The sequence below is a fragment of the Phaethon lepturus genome, unplaced genomic scaffold (genome assembly GCF_000687285.1).
Source record: "Phaethon lepturus isolate BGI_N335 unplaced genomic scaffold, ASM68728v1 scaffold12645, whole genome shotgun sequence".
Classification (NCBI taxonomy): Eukaryota; Metazoa; Chordata; class Aves; order Phaethontiformes; family Phaethontidae; genus Phaethon; species Phaethon lepturus.
In genome coordinates this window covers 16,859-36,752 of record NW_010542756.1, presented here as the reverse complement: position 1 = coordinate 36,752, position 19,894 = coordinate 16,859, and the positions used below count along the sequence as shown (strand labels likewise).

At 43.2% G+C, this 19,894-nt stretch overlaps 1 protein-coding gene across 1 annotated transcript in view; it reads right to left on the bottom strand.

Moving 5' to 3' along the window:
• The window catches only part of PAPPA (pregnancy-associated plasma protein A, pappalysin 1), a gene marked incomplete at both ends in the record, with an annotated part of 128,286 nt that overhangs the window by 91,537 nt on the left and 16,855 nt on the right, over positions 1–19,894 (bottom strand). The window contains one exon of the mRNA XM_010288141.1: positions 9,674–10,742. Within this exon, the coding sequence (XP_010286443.1) occupies positions 9,674–10,742 (1,069 nt within the window). The remainder of the gene's footprint in view (positions 1–9,673; positions 10,743–19,894) is intronic.

The following is a 19,894-nucleotide window of genomic DNA, read 5'->3' as shown; positions in this document are numbered from 1 at the left end:
GGAATCCTCCCCAGATTTCACTTTGAATTTCTATTTGCATGAACTAAAGTTGTTAAAAATCCTCAAGAACTGCTGAGCTTCAAGGGACTTCCATGCAAAGTCCGTACGATGCCACAGCCATCGTGAGGGTCTGTAGGGCAATAGTATTACGGGAGCCTCAAGTCCTCTGGAAACCAGGCTCGGGCTCTCCGCAATCACAGCACACCTGGTCTGAGGCTGCAGGCACTTACAAAACCAATGCCACATAACTTCTGCACTTTTCAAATTTCCCTAGGGACATTTCACTAAGGTAAATTCTCCTTGCAAAACTGACGGGAACGATGTGAAAAACCAACAGTCTCTTGTGCTGGGGGAAACTAACTACCACAGCTTCTCACCAAAGCCCTCAATTTATTGACGTGACAGGGTTATAGCATGAGAAGCAAACTTATTCCATATTATCTACTGGCAATATAGCTCAAAAGATGCATTTTGAGGCAGCAGAAAGAACTTTATTCTCCAAAGTCTTGTAATTCAACCCTGCTGAAGCTGCCCTCACACAAATCAGTGATGACACATCTTTTCAACGTCCAGGGCCAAAATTATTTTTAAAAGCATTGCAGGTAATTGCCACTGCTGTCATTCCAAACCACTGCTGTTTCCACTATTTTACCATCACTGATGTAACCCAACAAGTGTCAACAGCAAACATGGGCTGCTTCTGCAATTATTGGATTAACAGAAAGAACACGTTTCACAACAAACAGCTCACACATATCAATGGCCATGACAAGTTCTTTAACTAGAATTTACATGAGATGTTCTATGTTTCCAAGGTTTGTCACAGACTACTCAAACATCTGGGCACCTTCTCAAAAAACTGGTCCACAGGGTGCAGATTTTATCGATCTTTTTCACTGGGGTGGATTGGCCACAAGAGTCTTTAAAACAACAGTAGAAAAAATTTGCTGAACCTAGTTGTCCTGAAGAATTTCAGAAAGATCAAGTTAGGCCAAAAACTCTAACCTTGGTTTCAGTGGGGTCCCTTTTTAGCAGGAGTCCCTCTAGCAGGGTCCCTCCTTTAAAAGAAAAAGGAAATTAAAAATGAAAAACAGCACTGGGGAAAAGTTAAGCATGTACTTCAAACTCACACACGCCAGGAAATTTAGAGTTAAAGGTGAAACTCCACCCTAAAGAGCTCCATACTGGAGATATTTCAGCAAACAAACACAACGTGTTCTGAAATACAAAAACCCAGTAGGGTGCACTAAGTATGGAGTTTCAGCCTTCACTCCAAATTTCCTGGCTTTTTGCAGGTTTATTAGAGTTTCATACCCCAAACATTTAAGTATTCCAAGAAGTTTCCTCAGCGCAGCTCACCCTGATCCTTTTGGAAGCTGAGAACAAGTGCTCCAATGGTGTAGCCACCCATCCATTTTTAATGAACCTGAAAACAATTTCTTGCAAATTTATGTTAATTTGGAGTGCTGAAATTATGTGAAAACTAGGTAGTTTCAGTTGAGTTACCCTGAGAAACTCCAAAATTGCAAATCTACTCAGAACAAAATTGAAGGACAAGATTTCATTGACCCAACAGAGCAATCGCTCCTCATCTTCCTCCACTGTATGTGGGTCCTGTCCTGAGCTCCGCTTCAGCCAGGGCTCAGGGCTGCAACCAAGCAATCACAAAATTGCTTTTGGCAGTAGTGGTTTGTATTCGTGGTCTACACACTCTACCAGGTTGAGGGGCGGGGCTATATCCATCCTACTTCTCAATGAATCTGGCCCTAATGGATGAAAAATTACTACGGCTATCAGCATCAGGCTTTTCTACAACACAGCTTGTATGAACGAATATTGGAGTGGTTCCAGTGTATCTCAGTAATCCTAAAAGACCTGTTGTGAGGCTCTGCATCTTTGCATTTCCTGATAGCTCTAAGGAAATTATTACCAGCAACTCTCTCTAGACCCTCTGATCACTCACACTCTTCATCCTTCTCAAATATGCACAGAGAAAGTTTTAGGACTCTTTATGACGATTTCAATGGGTGTCTTGACATACAGCTAATAGAGAAGACATCACATCTACTTTGAAATAGGCCTTGCCAGTCACTCTGCATCAGCATATCGTAGTGGTGGACAGCTATAAAAGTGATGGGACAGCTCCACACTGTCCTGGTCCTGGGGTGTTTGAGGGACAATGAATTCTTCTCGCTGCAGTTAAGAGAAGATAAACCAAGACATCCACTTCTTGGGTTTCCCCTAGCCCCAAACTGGGCAGAGGAGAGAATCGATACTGAAGGGATGACCTACCTTGGGGAAGGAAGGAAGACAGAATAGGGAGGAGGCAGACAGGGACTTAAAACATCAGGAACTGGTGCCAAAGAAGTTCAAACAAGGGCCAATAGACACAGACTGTGCTTCATGCTGTTGCCTACAGATCTGCCTCTGCATCCTTTCGCCTTTAGTTTTTTCCAAGAGCTTCCTCTTTTCCATCACCTTTCCATTTAGTCAATCCCCTCCTCACTCTGTTCCAGCTATCAGATTTAAACATACATACATACATACCCCAATCCCCTGACATACAACTCCTCCTCATATCTCTGAAATCCCCCAACAAGCCAACAAACCAAAAGAAGAAAGACTACACAAAAATCACAAGCAATGATTTCTCGGGAGAAATCTTAATTTTTTTTTTTTAACTGGATCAACTGATTAATTTGGGGAAAAAAAGGACAAGTTTTCCATCTCATAAACCCTTCTTTGTATTATTCTTACCTTTTCTTCTTAACATTATTAATTGGCTTAAGAAAAGACATCCCCCCTGCTGCTGAAACCTGCCTTACTTGCTCAGCTCTCCCAGCTACATCAAGAACAACATTGCTCTGAAAATCATAGCACTGACACAATATTATCTGTTTTTCCTGCGCAGATCTTGCATCCCTTTTCCCAATCTTCCCACTGCATCTACTGAGGCTGCAGGCAAATCCTCTGTGGCATAAAGGTATTCTTCTATGCAAAAATATAGGCTACTTGTAGAAACTGCTGTTTTCTGAATAATCACACTTTTGGGTTGGCTTTCTTCACCTGCATTAAGTTCACAGATGTTGGGCAAAGGCAGAGCCCAATTCGTGGGCTCTGTATTCGTGCCTCCGCTCAATCAACATTTTCAGCTGAGACTATATAAAGAAAATTCACCTTATCCTTCTCACCCCTTCTCCTGAACCCTGTGAACCCACTACATGAAGGCACCAGTAATGCCGAGGGTTTGAAGTGTGGCTGCACAAAGCAAACTCCCCCAGGACATAGCACAAGTCAGCATCATCTCTTCTGAAAGATTTCTGTACGTTTCCACTGGCAGCAACAGTGAAGGCATCGCTAGGAAAAAAACCACCCAACTGAAGTACTATTTACCCAAGTCCAGCAATCTATGTGAGAGGCAAAGTCAAATGCATCACGGTCATGGATGCTGTAAACTGAAGCACGGTGGAGGTGCCTGTTCTGTATTTTCCCAAGGGGCAGCTTGCATTCCCCATTGCTTGCAGGAATTAGACTTAAATTCCTATCAGAAGTCTGCAAGATAGAATTGGAATTGCAAATATGAGTATTGCACCTGGTTAAACTTGCCACAGAAACAGCCTGTGCTTTGCATCTTCCTCTGTGTGAAAGGTGCAACCCCCTGAATTTACAGAAGGTTTCAGCTGCCGCTAATTAAAAATGCAAGGGGCACCTCACACCCACTGCTGAAGAGAGGTTGTGCACAAATGCATATGGGAGAAAACCAGGGTGACGAATGCAAAGCCCCACGGCACTTGGAAGAGGCATGCTGGATGCGATCAAGCCGTGGGTCTGTGTGTAAGTTGGTATAATTTGAACTGATCAGCAAGGGGAATAAAACAGCTCATATACACGGCTACTTTTCAGAACGCGGGAGGGGATGAGCTCCACCTTGTTTGCTAGAAAGAGCCTGGTAAGGGGCTGCTGGAGAGCATCTGCGCCCGCAGGGCGGCCGGGCCTGGAGGATGCAGCGCTGCAGAGCAGCGAGGGGCAAATTCAGTCCTTGCAAATCTGCAGACTCTGCACTTGCAAATCTTCCGTGTGGGGTTCCAGAGCCAGAGCTAAACGGGTCTGCATTAGCACTGGAGAGTATAATAATACTTTAATCTATTGTCTCCCACAAGGATTCTTAATGATCTCTGATAGTTTACTCCATAGATTTTATAGGCTGTCTTCATTCCGAGCATCCTGCAGTTTGACCAGACAGTGATCGTTTTACATAATGGATAACATCCATGAAAAAAAACATGAGTCCTATGAGTCTTGGGGAAAAAATGTTTCTTGAAAAAAACTGTTGGAAAAGATGACTGTGGGTCAAGCTAAATCGAGGAAACTCCTCCTGTTTCTAGGGTTTGCAATTGTATACGTAGAAATAGTTTCTTTGATACCGAAGTCCTGTCTATATCAGAATTCAATACTAGACTTATAAATGTCACTTACTAGTATGGGAACAGATGCAACTCCTCCCAGCTGATTAACATCCCTGACATCTGGAACAGAGGACAGAATAAACAGAGAGAACAGAGGATTTCCTGTTGGGACTTGGCTTTTGGGTGACAACTACCAAGATACAGCAACTCTGTCCTTGAGAGTGTTACCTCTCCACCTTCTAAACAGCCCTGGGGCTGGTAATTAAAGAACTGGACATTTAATGGCGAATCCCTCGATAAAAACTCAGGTATTTGCTATATGTCTGTCTGATACCTGTGTGAATGCAGGAATCCTTGATGTTAAGAGCTACACAATGGTCTCTTCAAGGCAGGGGATTAAGTTCTCAAGCTTCCTGACTTGAAGAGCTTTGATGAATTTCTTCTGTTCTTTTTAGTGTTTAGGATTAGGTGGAAATTAATCTTTTATTGGGAATCAAGGAGTATTTCTTACAACTCTTCTAGCTCCTAGAAAAGGGCATTAAGTATGCCTCCCTCCTCCAGAGTAAGTTGACCATATTTTGCAAAGAAGCCTCATGAAAAGATGTTCAGTGGAAGAGAAGGAAAAAGACTTAAGAGGCTGATCTGATCAGAAACTCCATGGAGGAGCCCTGAAGCGCAGACACTGCTCGGCTATCTGTACGAGGCTGACCCGGGCTGTAGATTAGCCAGCCACCTCCTGCTTTTAATGCTCCTAGTGCCATCCACATGGCATAGCACGGTGGGCTCTTCGTACAAGACTCTGCCATACCCATTGCTGTTCAAAACCACTATGGAAATTTCTACAAATTGTTCAAACGCGTATTCAGAGTCTACTTTACGTACCACTGGAATGTGCCAATGCCCTTAATCTTGAGCGAGCTGATGTGACGCAACGCTAAGCTTTGCTGAACTGCACAACACAAGCGCTGGAAGAGGCTACAGAAAAGGGTGGGATCAGCAGGGCACTGGACTCCAGCTCTTTGGTTCGGTGTCACCCTGAGCCTGCAGGCAGGTGCTGCAGATACACTCTGGAGCATGTACAGCTCATCCCTGCCCCTTGTTTAGGCAGAGAGGAAGGGTTGCGGGAGCCTTCAGGGCACACATATGGATGTTGAGAAAGCCTGTCCCCAGGGTCAGCTATTCTGAGGGGATTTCCAGCAAGTATTCAGTAGATTGTATGTAGTTTGAAGAGACTCCAGTAGCTTTTACTGTTTCAGGAATTTCATCATCATTTTCCTAAGAAGGCATCAAGGGGAATGCTTTCTTATCTGTCCATGCGATCCTGTGGTGAAGCCTGATGTGCAAGCCCAATATTACATAAAAGGAATGGCTCAGTTAACCATCGTATGGTGCAACAATTTGCCACATCAAATGGCACTTACAGAGCATGATTTCCTATGATCCCTTGCTGTTTGTTTCAAGTTTTTTTGAAAAGGAGCCATGGTAGGTGTCATGAGCTCAAAGTCTTCCCTATTTTGTAACCAGCAATATCCCAAACAACACAAGGAATGTGTGTTTCTGGCAAGTGTGTTTATCGTTGCTCCTTCCTTTTGTATTGGGCCAGACTGTATGATCTTAGCATGTTCTAATTTCCCAGAATTGCAGAAATAAAGAAAAGCTGGACAATATTTGCAAATCTGGTGCTGGGATTAAACACACTTTGTCCCACTCTTATGAAATTAATAAAAAGTGAGGCAGTTATTCTTGGAGAAAGCCTACTGTGCAGCTAATGATAACCAGTCTTTTGTTTTTCTCCTGTAGGCTATTAAAAAAGAGAAGAGATGATCTAGTTGGTACCACAATGTTTACAGCTTTTCTGCTGAGCAGCTCTGAGAGCCGAGTCCCCATCCATCAGTGCTGTCCCTCTGAACTGCCCCTCTGGCAAACTTCTTTACAGATAAGCCATTGTACTTAAATCTCTACGCACCAACAGCCCTGCTACCTGACTATGGCACAGAATCTCAGGTCTTTGGAGGAAAATGTGTTTGGGGAGGTGCCAGAGAGAGGTTGGGGACACAAAAAAAAACAAAACCCAAACCAACAAAAACCAGCTCAGCTGCTGGGATCAGCTCTAAAGTCTCCATAGTTGCACCACAACAGTGACTGAAGGACACCATCAAAGAACCTGAGCACTTTGTCCAAGGTGCCAAAAGGATCACAGGAAACTTATAATGCAGATCAAAGGTGTCTTGAAATTGTTCCAGTGATATCACATCTGCGGTTGCACTTAGTCAAGATGCATCCACTGAGTTTTCTGTAACAAGACTCATACCAACCTTGTCCCAGGATGGAGGCTAGATGGGCAGTACTGAGACAGTCAGAAGGAAAGTGACTGGAAACGGATACATCTTCTTTTGGGAATGAAGAGGCACTGGAGAGGGTTTCTGTTTATAACAGCATTAATCAAGCATTAGCAATTTTTGGTTGGTTCCAAAGGACAAAAGTATTTCAGGAATAAACTCCGACATGGTGAACAGCTGGCTACAACTGCTGACACTAAGGATGTAGGAAGAACAAAACCCAGTAGTGCCTGAGGGCCCCCCCAGTACCAAGGACGGCTGTGAAGAGTCTTTACAGCACAAAGCTCAGGAAACTTTTTACCGGTACCATTTCGTTGTTTTTCCCCCTTTTATTTGATGCTTCATGAGACTGAGGGCTCTTTTACCTTTCTTCTGCTATTGTTAGACTGAACTTTGGCAGAGGAAATACCTGGAATTAGATGTGAGCTCTCGGTGGCTGTGGAGATGTCTTCATTGATGTGGTGCAAGGCCTGCACTAGAGGGGACTGAGGACTCTTTGCCAATGAAAGTGATGACAAGAGGGGCTGGTGATGCAAAATGGGCCCAGATGGTGCCAACTGAGTCACAAATTTTGACTGAGTCACTAATTGGCATGGAATTCTCTCTCAGGGGATGATGCTGAGGGCAATACCAAAGCCAAACATAGGGTTTGAATCTTCACCCTTTTAGTCAATGAAGGTTTTGCTGCCAAAGCCACTGCTCTAAACCTGTATTTGTTAGCCTAAATACTCAAAGCAGTGTTCAGCCTTACAAATCTCACTGATCAAGTCCACAGGCCCAACTGCTGTATTTTGCCATACCGAGTGGTAGGTATGAGCCGAGCCTAAGCACATCAGCCACCAAATAAAGGCTCCAGAGAGATGGAATATCTTCTACTGCCCTTCTTGGTTTCACTGCCAATGATCAATGCTGCATTAAAATGTCTGTGCAAAGACAAATGAAGGAAATCTTACTCTTGTAAAAAAATCTTTGGAGGATCTATGGATTTTCTCGGGCTCTACACTGTGGAAAAGGACCTTCAGGCCTCTCTCACTGACTTAAGTCTGTCAGTGAAAAGGAGATGCTTCTGAAGCCAAAATGAACATGTAGAAGGTCTGTGAGCTCAATGCCATGAAATGCAGATCCTCCAGACAAGTTCAGCAAGGTGGTTGTCTCCAAAAGGAACATAGAACTGCACTGAAAAGCAAATATGCTGTGTTAAGGTAACTTCAGATTTTGGGACTAAATTTCTTGCTTGGGCTTGTGCAAGTACAATCTGTGCAGCGAAAAGACTAAATTTGAAATAGAAACATCTCTGTATGTCAGAATAATATTAAGGCATGGTCTTAAAACTGTCATCTAAAATTTACAAGGTTTTTCTTGTTTCATTTTGTATGGGTATTATGCTGGTCACAGAGAAGTGATAAAAGGGTACTATCAGATTAAAAATAATGTATTTTTCTAAAAATTGTCATAGCTGTTATAACTAACACCTCGTGTTCTCAGAACTACAGTGCTAAAATAGTCTAATTTGCATTATGCCTTTGATGATATTTGCTTAGTTGTGTTCTTCTCCAGTTGAACAGTATTAAAAGATTGGTATTTTTCCTTTCGATATTTTCAACAGTTAGTATTTAAAGCATTCCCTCATCTGAGTTTTGTTCAGTGGTAGCTGGCTGAAGTCAAGCTGGGCTGTAAGGATTTTTCAAAAAACAACCTCACTGGAGTTTACAAAAAACACAAAAAAGCTGGAAAAGAAGGGTTTATTTGCAGCTTAATTATGTGTATTTAAAGCTCCAGTAGAGCTGATAATGTTGTTTAAAAACTTCTCTCTACTAAGGAAGTTACAAATATAGCCTGAATTGCTATAATGGAAGTGACTCCAGCACAACTCATACTTTCCTTCTTAACTTGAACTTTACTGTTGACAACACAGGGTGTTCTGACCATCTAGAAGTTTTTCCCCATGACTCCATGAATTGCCCTAAAAAAACTGTAACACAGGATACAGACAACAGAATTTCAGCTTTAACCTTCATCTTCTGTGTGTTTGTATTTCTAACTCATTCACAGAGAACACTTTTTTACTTATACATACTAACTCTTATCTGAAGAAGACGAAACATAAGTTGGAATTATTGTAGGTAGGTGGTACTCAACTGATGCAAGTTATTCACGGATGCTCCTCTTCAAACTACAACACAAGGAAGCCTTCAGCTGAGGATCTCAGGATGTTATAAACTCACATGCACCCAACAGAAAGTTGCCCTGCCATTTGCAATGACGTGGCATTACCCCCATTTTCATATATATAAAAAGGACTGCAGAAGAGTTCAATTACCCACACAATGTGTGTACAGTGCTGCCAGCAACCTGGTACCCCTCTCCCTCCTCATAACCCACAGACTCAGCTGCCCCTCTACAGCAGTGCTTACAGAAAGCTGTACTTATAACATTAAGAATATAGAATAACCTATCCACCTTCAAAGAAGTCTTACAGAATTAAAGTCTACCTAAGACTATTTACGTTCTGTTCCGTGCCTGAGGGGCTCTTCCCTCTCCAAATACATATGAGCTTTCTATGACATCCAATCCCCACTCCTAAGAGTCTGTCATTAAAATAAACTGTGCAATGCTACAATACGCTGCTCATAACCAACAACTAATGGGTTTCCCAAAGTTGGCTGCTTTGGCCTTTAGCTCTAACTTTCTTTAGCCTAGCTGGGGAATACCAATTCAATGTTAAGATGCTGTTGAGACTATTATTGAGATTGCATCTGGATAACTGTAACGTGAACTAAATACTAAGAAAAGCATAAACTAATTAAAAACTCCAATGCCCATAATGTCAATAACACAAGAGTTCAACAGCCAGCAGGCTGATCAATACCTAGACAAATATTCATTAATATGATCATAAAAGGCTTGTTTGTTTAAGAAATTGCCTACCTGTAAGGAGAATATGGGTCAAAGCACGTCTTGGTGACTTCTGTTATCTCTGGGTTACAGCATTCCCCACCATCGAAGTTGTACCTCTCGTAATTACAATCCATGTCACACACACCGTTCTGCTTCTTCTTGTTGAAGAGTGTGTGGCGTACATGGCGGCAGTCTCCGCCGTCATACCCAGTCAAGGTGTGGTTGCACTCAGGGTCACAGTTCTCATCCCCGATCTTGCTGATATCACAGTTGGCCAGGATGAGTCGGTGGCGAAGGGAAGAGTTCTTCACCTCCAGCACCTCCAGCTCCCAGGTGATGTTGTAGCGGCTGAAAGCCTCATTTAAATGCTGATGCTGGAACTCAATCTGCTGCCGGCTGACAGTGGGGTTCTGGTGCTTGTCATCATAGAGGTTTACCACACGGTAGCGAACGATTTTGTTGCGGCGGAAGCTAGGGAGCTTGTTGTAGCTGGCGATTACGTCCGTGTTGTCACAGACTGTCTGCCCGCAGAGAGGAGGGTCTAGGCTGGTATCTAGCAAATATCCATGATGATAGCTGAACTTGCTTTGAGGACTGCTGCCATCCTTCATGGGAGACCAGGTGTTTTTCACATTCAGTAAACTGTCTTGAAGAACTAGCTGAGGTAGAGGCATGTCTTGTCTGTGAATTGCCTGGCCCATGTCTGACAAGATCTCCTTCTGAGTCCGGGCTGTCCTCCAGAGGCTGAAGTGCTCTATGTAACCCCGATAGTTCTGGTTCAGGGCATTTCCTCCAACCATGAGCACTTTGCACTTCAAGGTCAGAAGACTGAAGATGCTGCCCACTTGCTCTCCACTTGTGGCCACCTGGGCACCATTCACATAGAGTTTCATCAGGTGCCCATCATACGTGGCAGCCAGATGCACCCACTGGTTGGGGAGGTAGCTGCGATGTGCTGCAATGGTGGTTACTTTGCGAGCACGGTCCGTCTTCAGAGAGAAGAAATAGCGGGGGTCTCTATTCCCCTGGTCACTGACGGTGTTAATCCCCAGGACCCATCCTCGGTCACGGGAGGTGTAAGAACATTTGTCATATAATCCTATGTGCCCCCAAAAAAGAAATATGAATAAATAAGGATGACAGAATAAAGAAATTAGTCTTTCAATTGTATAAATATATCTCTCTATATGTATATACACACACTCACCTACATATGTTAGAAAGTTAGTATACAAGAAAGACATTAAATCATCTAGGGCATCATTGTCAGAGGTCATGTTAAGACTTGCTATTAAAGGTCAAGATTTGCCAGGGGCACGTATGAATGGGATTCCCCTTATTCTGACCAAAGACGAAAACTCTTTTGCAAAATGTTGTACTGTGCGTTTGGTTCCTACCTTCACTGAAGCCATACATCACCAGTTGAAAAGAAGAACAGTCTTGAGAAATAATCCTAGCTGACCTCGCTTTATACCCTATATCCCTGAACCCTGCATCTAATAAGGTCCAGAGAAGAAATAAGTATAAAATCCAAGTACTGCACAGTTTGAGAAACACTGAGCAGCTGCAATAATCTTGGCAGGATCAAACACCCAAACACTACAGAGAGTGAAAGGGATGTGTTCAGGCTACCTTCAACTTCATACCCAATAAAAACCAGTAAGAAATGGCACATGTTGGTATGCTGGATGTGCTGACCAAGGTATATAACACACCAGGAAAGGGCAAGAAACATGCATGGGTGGACGCACACATTCAGAAAGCTTCCTGCCATCCTAGCTGACCTCGCTTTATACCCTATATCCCTGAACCCTGCATCTAATAAGGTCCAGAGAAGAAATAAGTATAAAATCCAAGTACTGCACAGTTTGAGAAACACTGAGCAGCTGCAATAATCTTGGCAGGATCAAACACTCAAACACTACAGAGAGTGAAAGGGATGTGTTCAGGCTACCTTCAACTTCATACCCAATAAAAACCAGTAAGAAATGGCACATGTTGGTATGCTGGATGTGCTGACCAAGGTATATAACACACCAGCAAAGGGCAAGAAACATGCATGGGTGGACACACACATTCAGAAATCTTCCTGCCCCCTCACACACACAATTCATAACAATTTGGTGCACCGCAGGGAATATACACTAACGATTTCTCTCATAAACAAAGCATGGATCCACACCTAAAGCTCTCTCAACTGGTCTTCAGACAAGCCAAGCGGTGGGAAGAGCCCACTCCTCAGTTTGGGACACGAGGTTTGGCAAGTTAAAGACACACATTGCTATCTTGCAGTTCTCAAAGGCCAAGGGCTGCAGGGACACCCCTCAACTGAAAAAGTAATCATTAGAGCATTCAGCACCAAACAGCCTTTCTACTATTAGCACATAGAAAGCAATCCTTCCCCCAAGCCTTCACTTCCAAAAGTGAAACGAAAGCCTAAACGAAAATCATAAATCTCTGACAGTTCAATCCTCATGAAAAGACTAAATATCCCCTTACCTCACCCCTGCACCCTAACCTTCCCAGCACTACAACCAAATAACATCTTCTGCTTCTGACTAAGTTGCTCAATAGCCATCTGTTAACAATCACTCATTAACAGTGCGGTCTTGTCTAGTATCAACAGAGCAAAGGTTACAGGAGCATTCACTGTATTTTTCCTCCCCTTTCCCAGCACCCACCTTCCCCCCTCTCCTCACACCCTTCCCCTCTCCTCCTCCTGTAAAAAAAGTCTTCTGATGGGAAAGTTAAAAAAATTTAAACAGGCCTTTTTTCTGCATGCTGGTATTTTGCTAGGGACTCTGAGCTCCCCCTTTTCCTGTTTCCTTTGGAAGAGAGATGCCAGGGTTCGGAAGGTAATGTGTTTATTCATCTGTAGGGCGCACTCAGTTCAAAACCTTTTCAAGACCAGCTTCTAGTTTATACTGCTACTTCTCGTCACGAGAAAGGAGAGGAGAAGAACCAGGGAAGGAAAAAACAAATATGCTAAAAAAAAAAAAAAAAAAAAAAAAAAAAGACATTTGCTGGCATGGATATTTACCTGAGAAATTCATGACATGAAAGCCAAAGCTACCAAAGACCTTCTGGAGTCTGTTTTTTAAGCATTGTTAAATTTTCTTTATGGAATAAATACTTTTACAAAGCATTCATTTTCAGATGTATGAGAGCCCACAAACGTCTGCATTTTTATGAATCTCAAATGAAGGTATTGTCCAACGATAGTGGGTGGATAATACTGCAATGAATGAGAAGACAGCTGGCAAGACACGTCCCTCTTCCAAATCAGTCATTAAAAAAAAAAAGCTACAAAAATCGCAACTTACTGTAGTAAGACCATTAGAGCTGGTCAGACATTTTGTAAGAGAGTTTTTGCCTGCCAAGAAATGCCAACATGGCGAGAGCAGAAACAGTGATGCAAAAACAGGCTAGTACCAGCAAAGCTCTCTGAGAAGGTGCAGGTCTTCAACATGGCCAGGGGAACGCCACGGACCCAGCCAGGGACCCCCTCGGCTGTTTTGACTGCAAGCATAGAAGGTCAACCCATCCCAGCCATGCTCCCCACCATCTCCTGCCACCTTTGCCACCCGGTGACTGAATTCTCCAGGCCTGCGGACCACAGGGCAGCTGCACACGCAACAGCTGCTCCACCTGTTTCTTAAGGCATCCAAGATCCCGGCTGTTGAACGGATGGCTGGAAGTCCTGGAACAGGCTTCTGGGGTCTCCAGCTCTGGGGAAGTCCACCGTACGGTCTTTAAGGGTCAAGGTTTTTGGCTTTTTGTACTGGAAATATTCCCCCAAAGAACTAATAAATTATTGTGGAATGGAAATTCAGTTTCCTAGCCAGCATTAAAGAACATCTTCCTCTCTCTCTCTGAAGTGCTGCGCGATGCTAGTGATTGACCTCCGCTGAACAGATGGAGCTGCTGGAGGAATACTACAGAATAGTAGCAATCGTCCCTTGCCTTTGAGCATTTAAACCCTGATGTGATGCAATGTGTCTTGAGTTTGGCTCAAACAGCTGCCATCAATTCAAGATTTACAGAGAGCCAAAGGAGGGCAGAAAAAGAAAAAAACAGTGACAATAGGGACACCACTGAACATGCCAGTATGAAAGCTGCTGAACTAAAACAGTCTACTATTCCAGCTCCTTACATTTTCTAGTTTAGGGCAAAGGTCATTACTGAATCCATATGCCACGTACAGTATTCTTTTCTCAAACTTTTACTATTACAGACATCCAACTCTTGATGAAAAGATGGACTAAACACAATCCCTTCAGCAGCAAGACTTGTTTTATTCTTAAGAGAAAGGACAAAGAGTAAGAAAAGGGATAAGAAACCCACACTCCCTATAACTTGCAAAGTCGTACCAATTCTCTATGACCTTCTCTGCTTGTATGCTGTACCTACTTTCCCAATCCTTCACTTACTTTTGGCTTTAGACTAAGAATCCTCCGGCTAAGGGAGTGTCACTTTTCCGTTTTGTCCCCAGCACAATGAAACTAATTTCAGCTGGGACCTCGGATGTCATAATAAAAGAATTTATTACTTCTTCTATGACAACTAATAAGGGCAAAGCCATTGGAAGAGGGACATGTGAAATAATTGCCAGAACTTCTGAAAACTGAATAATTTGATGTTTTCACAATTTATTTCAATTTAGTAAAAGGTTCCATAGCCATGAGTTATTTCTCAGACATAATTAAGAACATTTTAGACAAGAGGAGGCCTCTTTTACCCCAAACAAGGCTGTTTTTGAGCAAAATCACCCCTCACAATGGTTGACACTCTGAATTTCAAAATTCAGCTGTGACCACAACCAACATTTACAGGAAAAACATACAGAGTTTAGATTCTCATTTACACTGAGAATTCTTTACAATAATGTGGTAAAGGACATTTTTAGCTACTTAATATCCCTTTACAAACCAAGAGTGGTGTAAAGAGGCCTCATGCTAAATGAGACTCAAGCCAATGACTGCAAAACCACAATCTGGCGAATAAGCGTGAAGTTTCTGAGCCAAGAAATGGTGTGAAATAAAACTGGTGTTTGTTTTCCCCACAGCAATTAGATTAAAAAAATATGTACAAGTTTCATACAGCAGCAAACAGTTTTCCTCACTTCTGCCTGCCCTGAGTTGCTAGAAAGGGATGGAGCTACAGCTGAGAAGAATACTGACAGCCCTTCTAACTCCTTAGTCTGAATGATTTTTTTCCTTGTAAAGCTCCTGTTCCTGAAACCCAAGGGATTAAAACAGAATTTTATCTCCTATTAAAAAATAGAAAGAAGAGGCACTAGTTCAGCTTTCCAGTAAGAGTCACTGGTAACCTTCCTTCCCCACAAAGAAGTGAGTCACTTCTCCGACAACTCCAGAGAAGTGCATAACAGAGTAAGATGCCACGTTCCTGTCTACTTGGCCAAAGACAGACTCTGATGGCCCACGAGGCTCCTTGCAGTCCCATGATGTTTATCCCTTATAGGAAAAGTAAATTCCTAGGCATCAAGAGTGGGGAAAGCTAGAAAATTCGGCTCCAAAGCCCCAACGCCAAAAGCCAAACATGAAACCCCAGAAATTTAGTCTCTCCTCTTTTTTTTTTTTTTTAAGTGAAATCTCAGTGTTCTCGCTACTGACCCACAATTGCTCCAGTATGCAACTGTCCACCGGACCTCTTCCAGGAGGCTCTAACCAAGGCCAGTGTAAAATTTATAACCCAGTTTGTTTTCAGGACTTTACTGGGGACTTAAATAGAGCCACATCCTTGCATGGGCCCTGTGTGCTGGACAGGATTTGGCAGCACCAGCACAGCGTGTAGCATCAGCTGCTGAAGTTCTGGAAGAAAGTCCTGGGTGAGGACACGAGGCGTTGCTGTAACCAGGCTCTCGATGCCGAGATTGGAGCAGATGTTTATCAGCGGTAGCCACAGAGAAACGGGAACTCACAGCTAGAGGCTGTAGCTGCTGGAGTCCTAAGTAGCTCTCTCTGTGGGCAGAGTTTGAAAGAAGAGAGGCTGAAGTAGCCCATGCAAGCTGGTATAATCCACTTTAACATTATCAATAACAGACTCCAGGCCTCCCTCCCTCACTTCAGTGCAGTTTCTTGCATCTTGCTAAGAGCAATCTTCCCGGTAATCAGCTCAGCCATAGAATTACCTAAGAATTTAATTCTTTATGCAGAAGAAGTTTCCCCACTTTGCTGAGCAACTGGAAGCAAAAGCAAAAAAAAAAAACAAAACCACAAAAGGACTTGTTATGCTTTCCTTTCCAGGAGCTGAGAGGCTGGGGGAAGGGGAAGAAGGAGGTCAGTTTGACTTTGAACACATCAGGTGTGCTGCGGAGCCCGCCACAGCCATGCAAGGCAGAACGGAAAACAATGCCCTGCACTTCTGAAAGTTGGCCGTGCCTGTTTGGCTGGGAGACTCCAACCAGAGGTGACAGGACTCAGTTATGAAAGGGGAATTTAGGTCAACAATCAAAGCTGCAGTCAGGGGGCCCAAGAACAGGGCGCTAAAGGTTGGGGCTGTTTTTTTCTTTAGCATGCTTTAATCGTTTAGTATCAAAGCCCAGAGGAATGCTTGAAAGAGCAAATATTCTACAGGAACCTATAGAAAGCTTTTATCTGTCCAGAGGAAAATAATTAAAACCGACAGATTTGGGTTAAGTATCCCCATGTTCCATGCAATTGAATAAGTCAGCGAAGATCCACTGGAGCAGTTCTTGAGTTCTGCACTGGATATTTCATGGTATGACATTGAACCCAATATAGTTTTACAAAGGGGAGAAATAATCTCTCCTTTCCTTTGCCATGCTTACCCCAGCCTCCGCTGCCTTCCACAATAGTTAAATAATTCAAGGTCCAGAGTACTTAAGGCAACATCTCTGTCTATACCATTTCCAACACAGCTAAGAGGCCTCCTGAGGTCACCCCCTGAGACAAGGAGTGGCTGAAGCAAACCACCTGAGACTTGCTCAGGTGGCAACATACTACTTAAGTGAGCAAAAAGGGGATGCTTGGTACTGCTATCAATCTAGCTGAATTCACACCAGATATTATCATTCACAAGCCAGGCAATAGCATTCAGAACTGAGACAGAAGGACTGAGTTCCTTTTGTTTTCACATGAAAGACAAGATCTTCATCATGTAGAAATACAGTCTCTAATACAGCTACGCCTATTTAATGTTGAGAATTTGGCCCAAGGCTCTTTGCAATATAAAAATCCTTATATCATTGCCATTTAGCATTAAATTAAGCATATACTCAGCACTGTTTCTCAAATTCCCAGTCACTCATATGCTCAGTGAGATACCTTGAAGCCTGAAAACGGGGAGGTGAGAACAGCTAAACCAGCAAAACATGAATTTGTAGTGGCTGGTTAGTTACGAACATTACATAAATCCTTCCCTTCTGATAACAAAGTCGCGTAGGCTGCAACAGAGCAGCCACTGGCATGGACAATCACATTAGTGACACTTCACTGAGCCTATTGTGAGAATATACCCACTAACAGTATAGAAGAGCTTACTGCAAACAGATCTGGTAGGGTGGGGTTGGTGAGAAATTATTAGATTGTGAGGATTTTGAGGTGCAAGTGAACACACAACACTGCATAACCAGATGGCACAGAGGAGCGAGCTTCAGTCCTTGCAGTATTATAACAGGGTCATCCTTGGACTGGGTATTGCTTTTGCAAGGGCTCCTTTGTATACAGTATCAGCGTAAACAAGTATTAGTGGGAGGGTTGGCTTCTTATCTAGATCTCCCTAAGCATTTCACAATAAAGCTGCAGAACCAGTGCAGACTGGTACTTAGTTAACAAACTGTGGCTGTTTATGATCTAATAACTAGGTTTAGATGGGCTTTTAGTCGGATAGCAAAAAGCACATCCTTCACAAGGGTCAAACTTCAGTCCCTGCTATAAAGCCTGAGACCACAGGAACATTCCAGAGAACAAGGGTAAGGATTTTCTAACATCTACAAAACAATTTATTTGTCTGCCTCGCTCTCAGAAACAACCAAATATTTTTGGTTGAAGCTTGAAAAAACAGTATGTGTCCCTGTTATTAGAGATGATCATAACACATGCAGACATAGGGACAGTATTAAGATTGTACAGGCAGGCTTCATTCTGACACTACTTAACTTTAAGTCATAAACTCTGTGTCTATCAGCATGTGCCTTCAGAGAATCACGGGTGTATGTCATAAATATGGGAGGCTTTGCATCAGGCTTGGTTCAGACAAGAATTCAGGTTGATGGGTGCCAGTTTTAGACACGCTAGTGTGGCCCACTGGTAATAAAGCAGAGTTTAGTGCTTACGAAAACCCAGATATCTTTCAAACATGATGAATGGAAAGCCCTCAATAAGTTTGTTGGTTTGGCTCAAAGAGACCTGAACACACAGCTTCTGAGCTTACCTATGCTCACTGATCAGCAGAACCAGGTTACGAATTAAGCATCCTATTGCAGCTGAGGCGTTGTATTCACCTTTAGAGAAATCCAGCATTAACATCACTCTCACCTTAAATGCAAATGTTGCAAAACACAAGGATACATACAAGAGGCATGTGTGAAAATCATCCATCTTCCACAGACACATGCACAAGGGACGCATACAAAGCTGGAAGCACACACAAACCTGCAAAAAAGGACATAAATACAACGGCACGCCAGCAGAAGAGCTGTTCTACGCACACAGATGAATGTACCTGGCAAAGTGCTTGGTGGAACATATGTTACCTCTGCTTACACGTCTCCTCCTCCTCCCTGCACTATTAGCCAAATACTGATTAGCTATCAAAGCTCTACAGAGAAATCTACTCTTGTGCATGCTAACACAGAGTGGCTTTCCTCCCTTTTGTATGTGTTAATGCTTGAGAGCAAACACAGAGAGTATCTTCTACAGAAGGAACAGACATGCAAGTACCATAACTTCCAGGCAATCTAAATGATAAAGTGGTATTTCTGGGCTCATTTTAGAAAACAGCAGAGAGAATTGATCATAAACTGGGTCAAGATAGGTCAGCATACCTCAGAGCAGATCAGATGGCCCGAGCATCCCAGGAGGAAACGTTCTTCTGGAAGGATTATTAGGGGCACATCTGTGCCATCAGATGACCGTGCACAATACCCATCAGCTCACTGGGAGTTCAATATGGCATTTCCTTTCAAAATGTGCTTTGTGCCTGACAAGCACTGCAAGGCAATCAGCTGCGGCAGCAGGCAAGCCCGTAGTCGTGCTGGAAAAACACCCGACACGCTGCCCTACGGAACCCCCCTCGATGGCCAGACACATGGAGCAGTGAGAAGTGGATGTCTACACATGAGATTGCTTGTGGTGCTGATCAAAATACACAGCAAGGATCGAAGGGGGGACAAGGCCACAGATTGTTTTGCTTTTTAGAATTCTCTTGTCTGTGACCTTTACAGCAGCTTTAGGGCAGCACTGGAACCAGCTGAGCAGTTACTACTCCCAGCTGCAGAGAGAAGAGCTTTTACACCATTGCACAACGCGCATGTGTTTGGGGGGTGGGAGGGGAAGGTTAAGGCTAGAGAACAAAGGAGGAAGTCTAGCGGCACCTAAATCAAACACTATGATCAATGAGGGAGTGGGAAGAGGACCTGGGGAGCGGGGACAACCTTACAACCTTTCCAGGATCAGACAGATGGCCAACATCTACATTATTACAAAACCAAAACAAAACCAAAAAATTCCATGAATGCAAACTAGGGCACCCTGTGAGGAGACTGTAAAAATCACATCGTGATAGCTCAGACTTGTTTTTGTAATTGAGGGGCATTTCCACATGAAACAGTTCTAGTTATTTAATTGGATTTTGAGAACATTCTTGGGCAGATACTTTGCGAGTGTAAAACTGAGTAGTTCCAGTGCATTTACACTGATTTATACCATGCAAGGTCTTTGCCTCTGTGAGAATTAAATATCTTATTGTAAAAATATCTGAGATCTTATCCAGACTCCAATATCTTATTGGATCTGGCTTTTCCATATGACTGCATCTTTCCTGTACTAATAGAAACGACTGAGGAATTTACCGACCTTAAAAGAAACGTCTCCGATGCAATACACAGAACAGCGTACAGTAACAGCAGGCAGAGCGGAGCCGATTGTGCCTGTTTTCTGCTGTCGCTTTTGAAAAGGATCCGGGCCTTCTCTAATCATGACTACTCCATGCCTCAAATTCCCCGCTCTGTACTTGCATACAAGTTCCAAACCCATACACAAACCACAG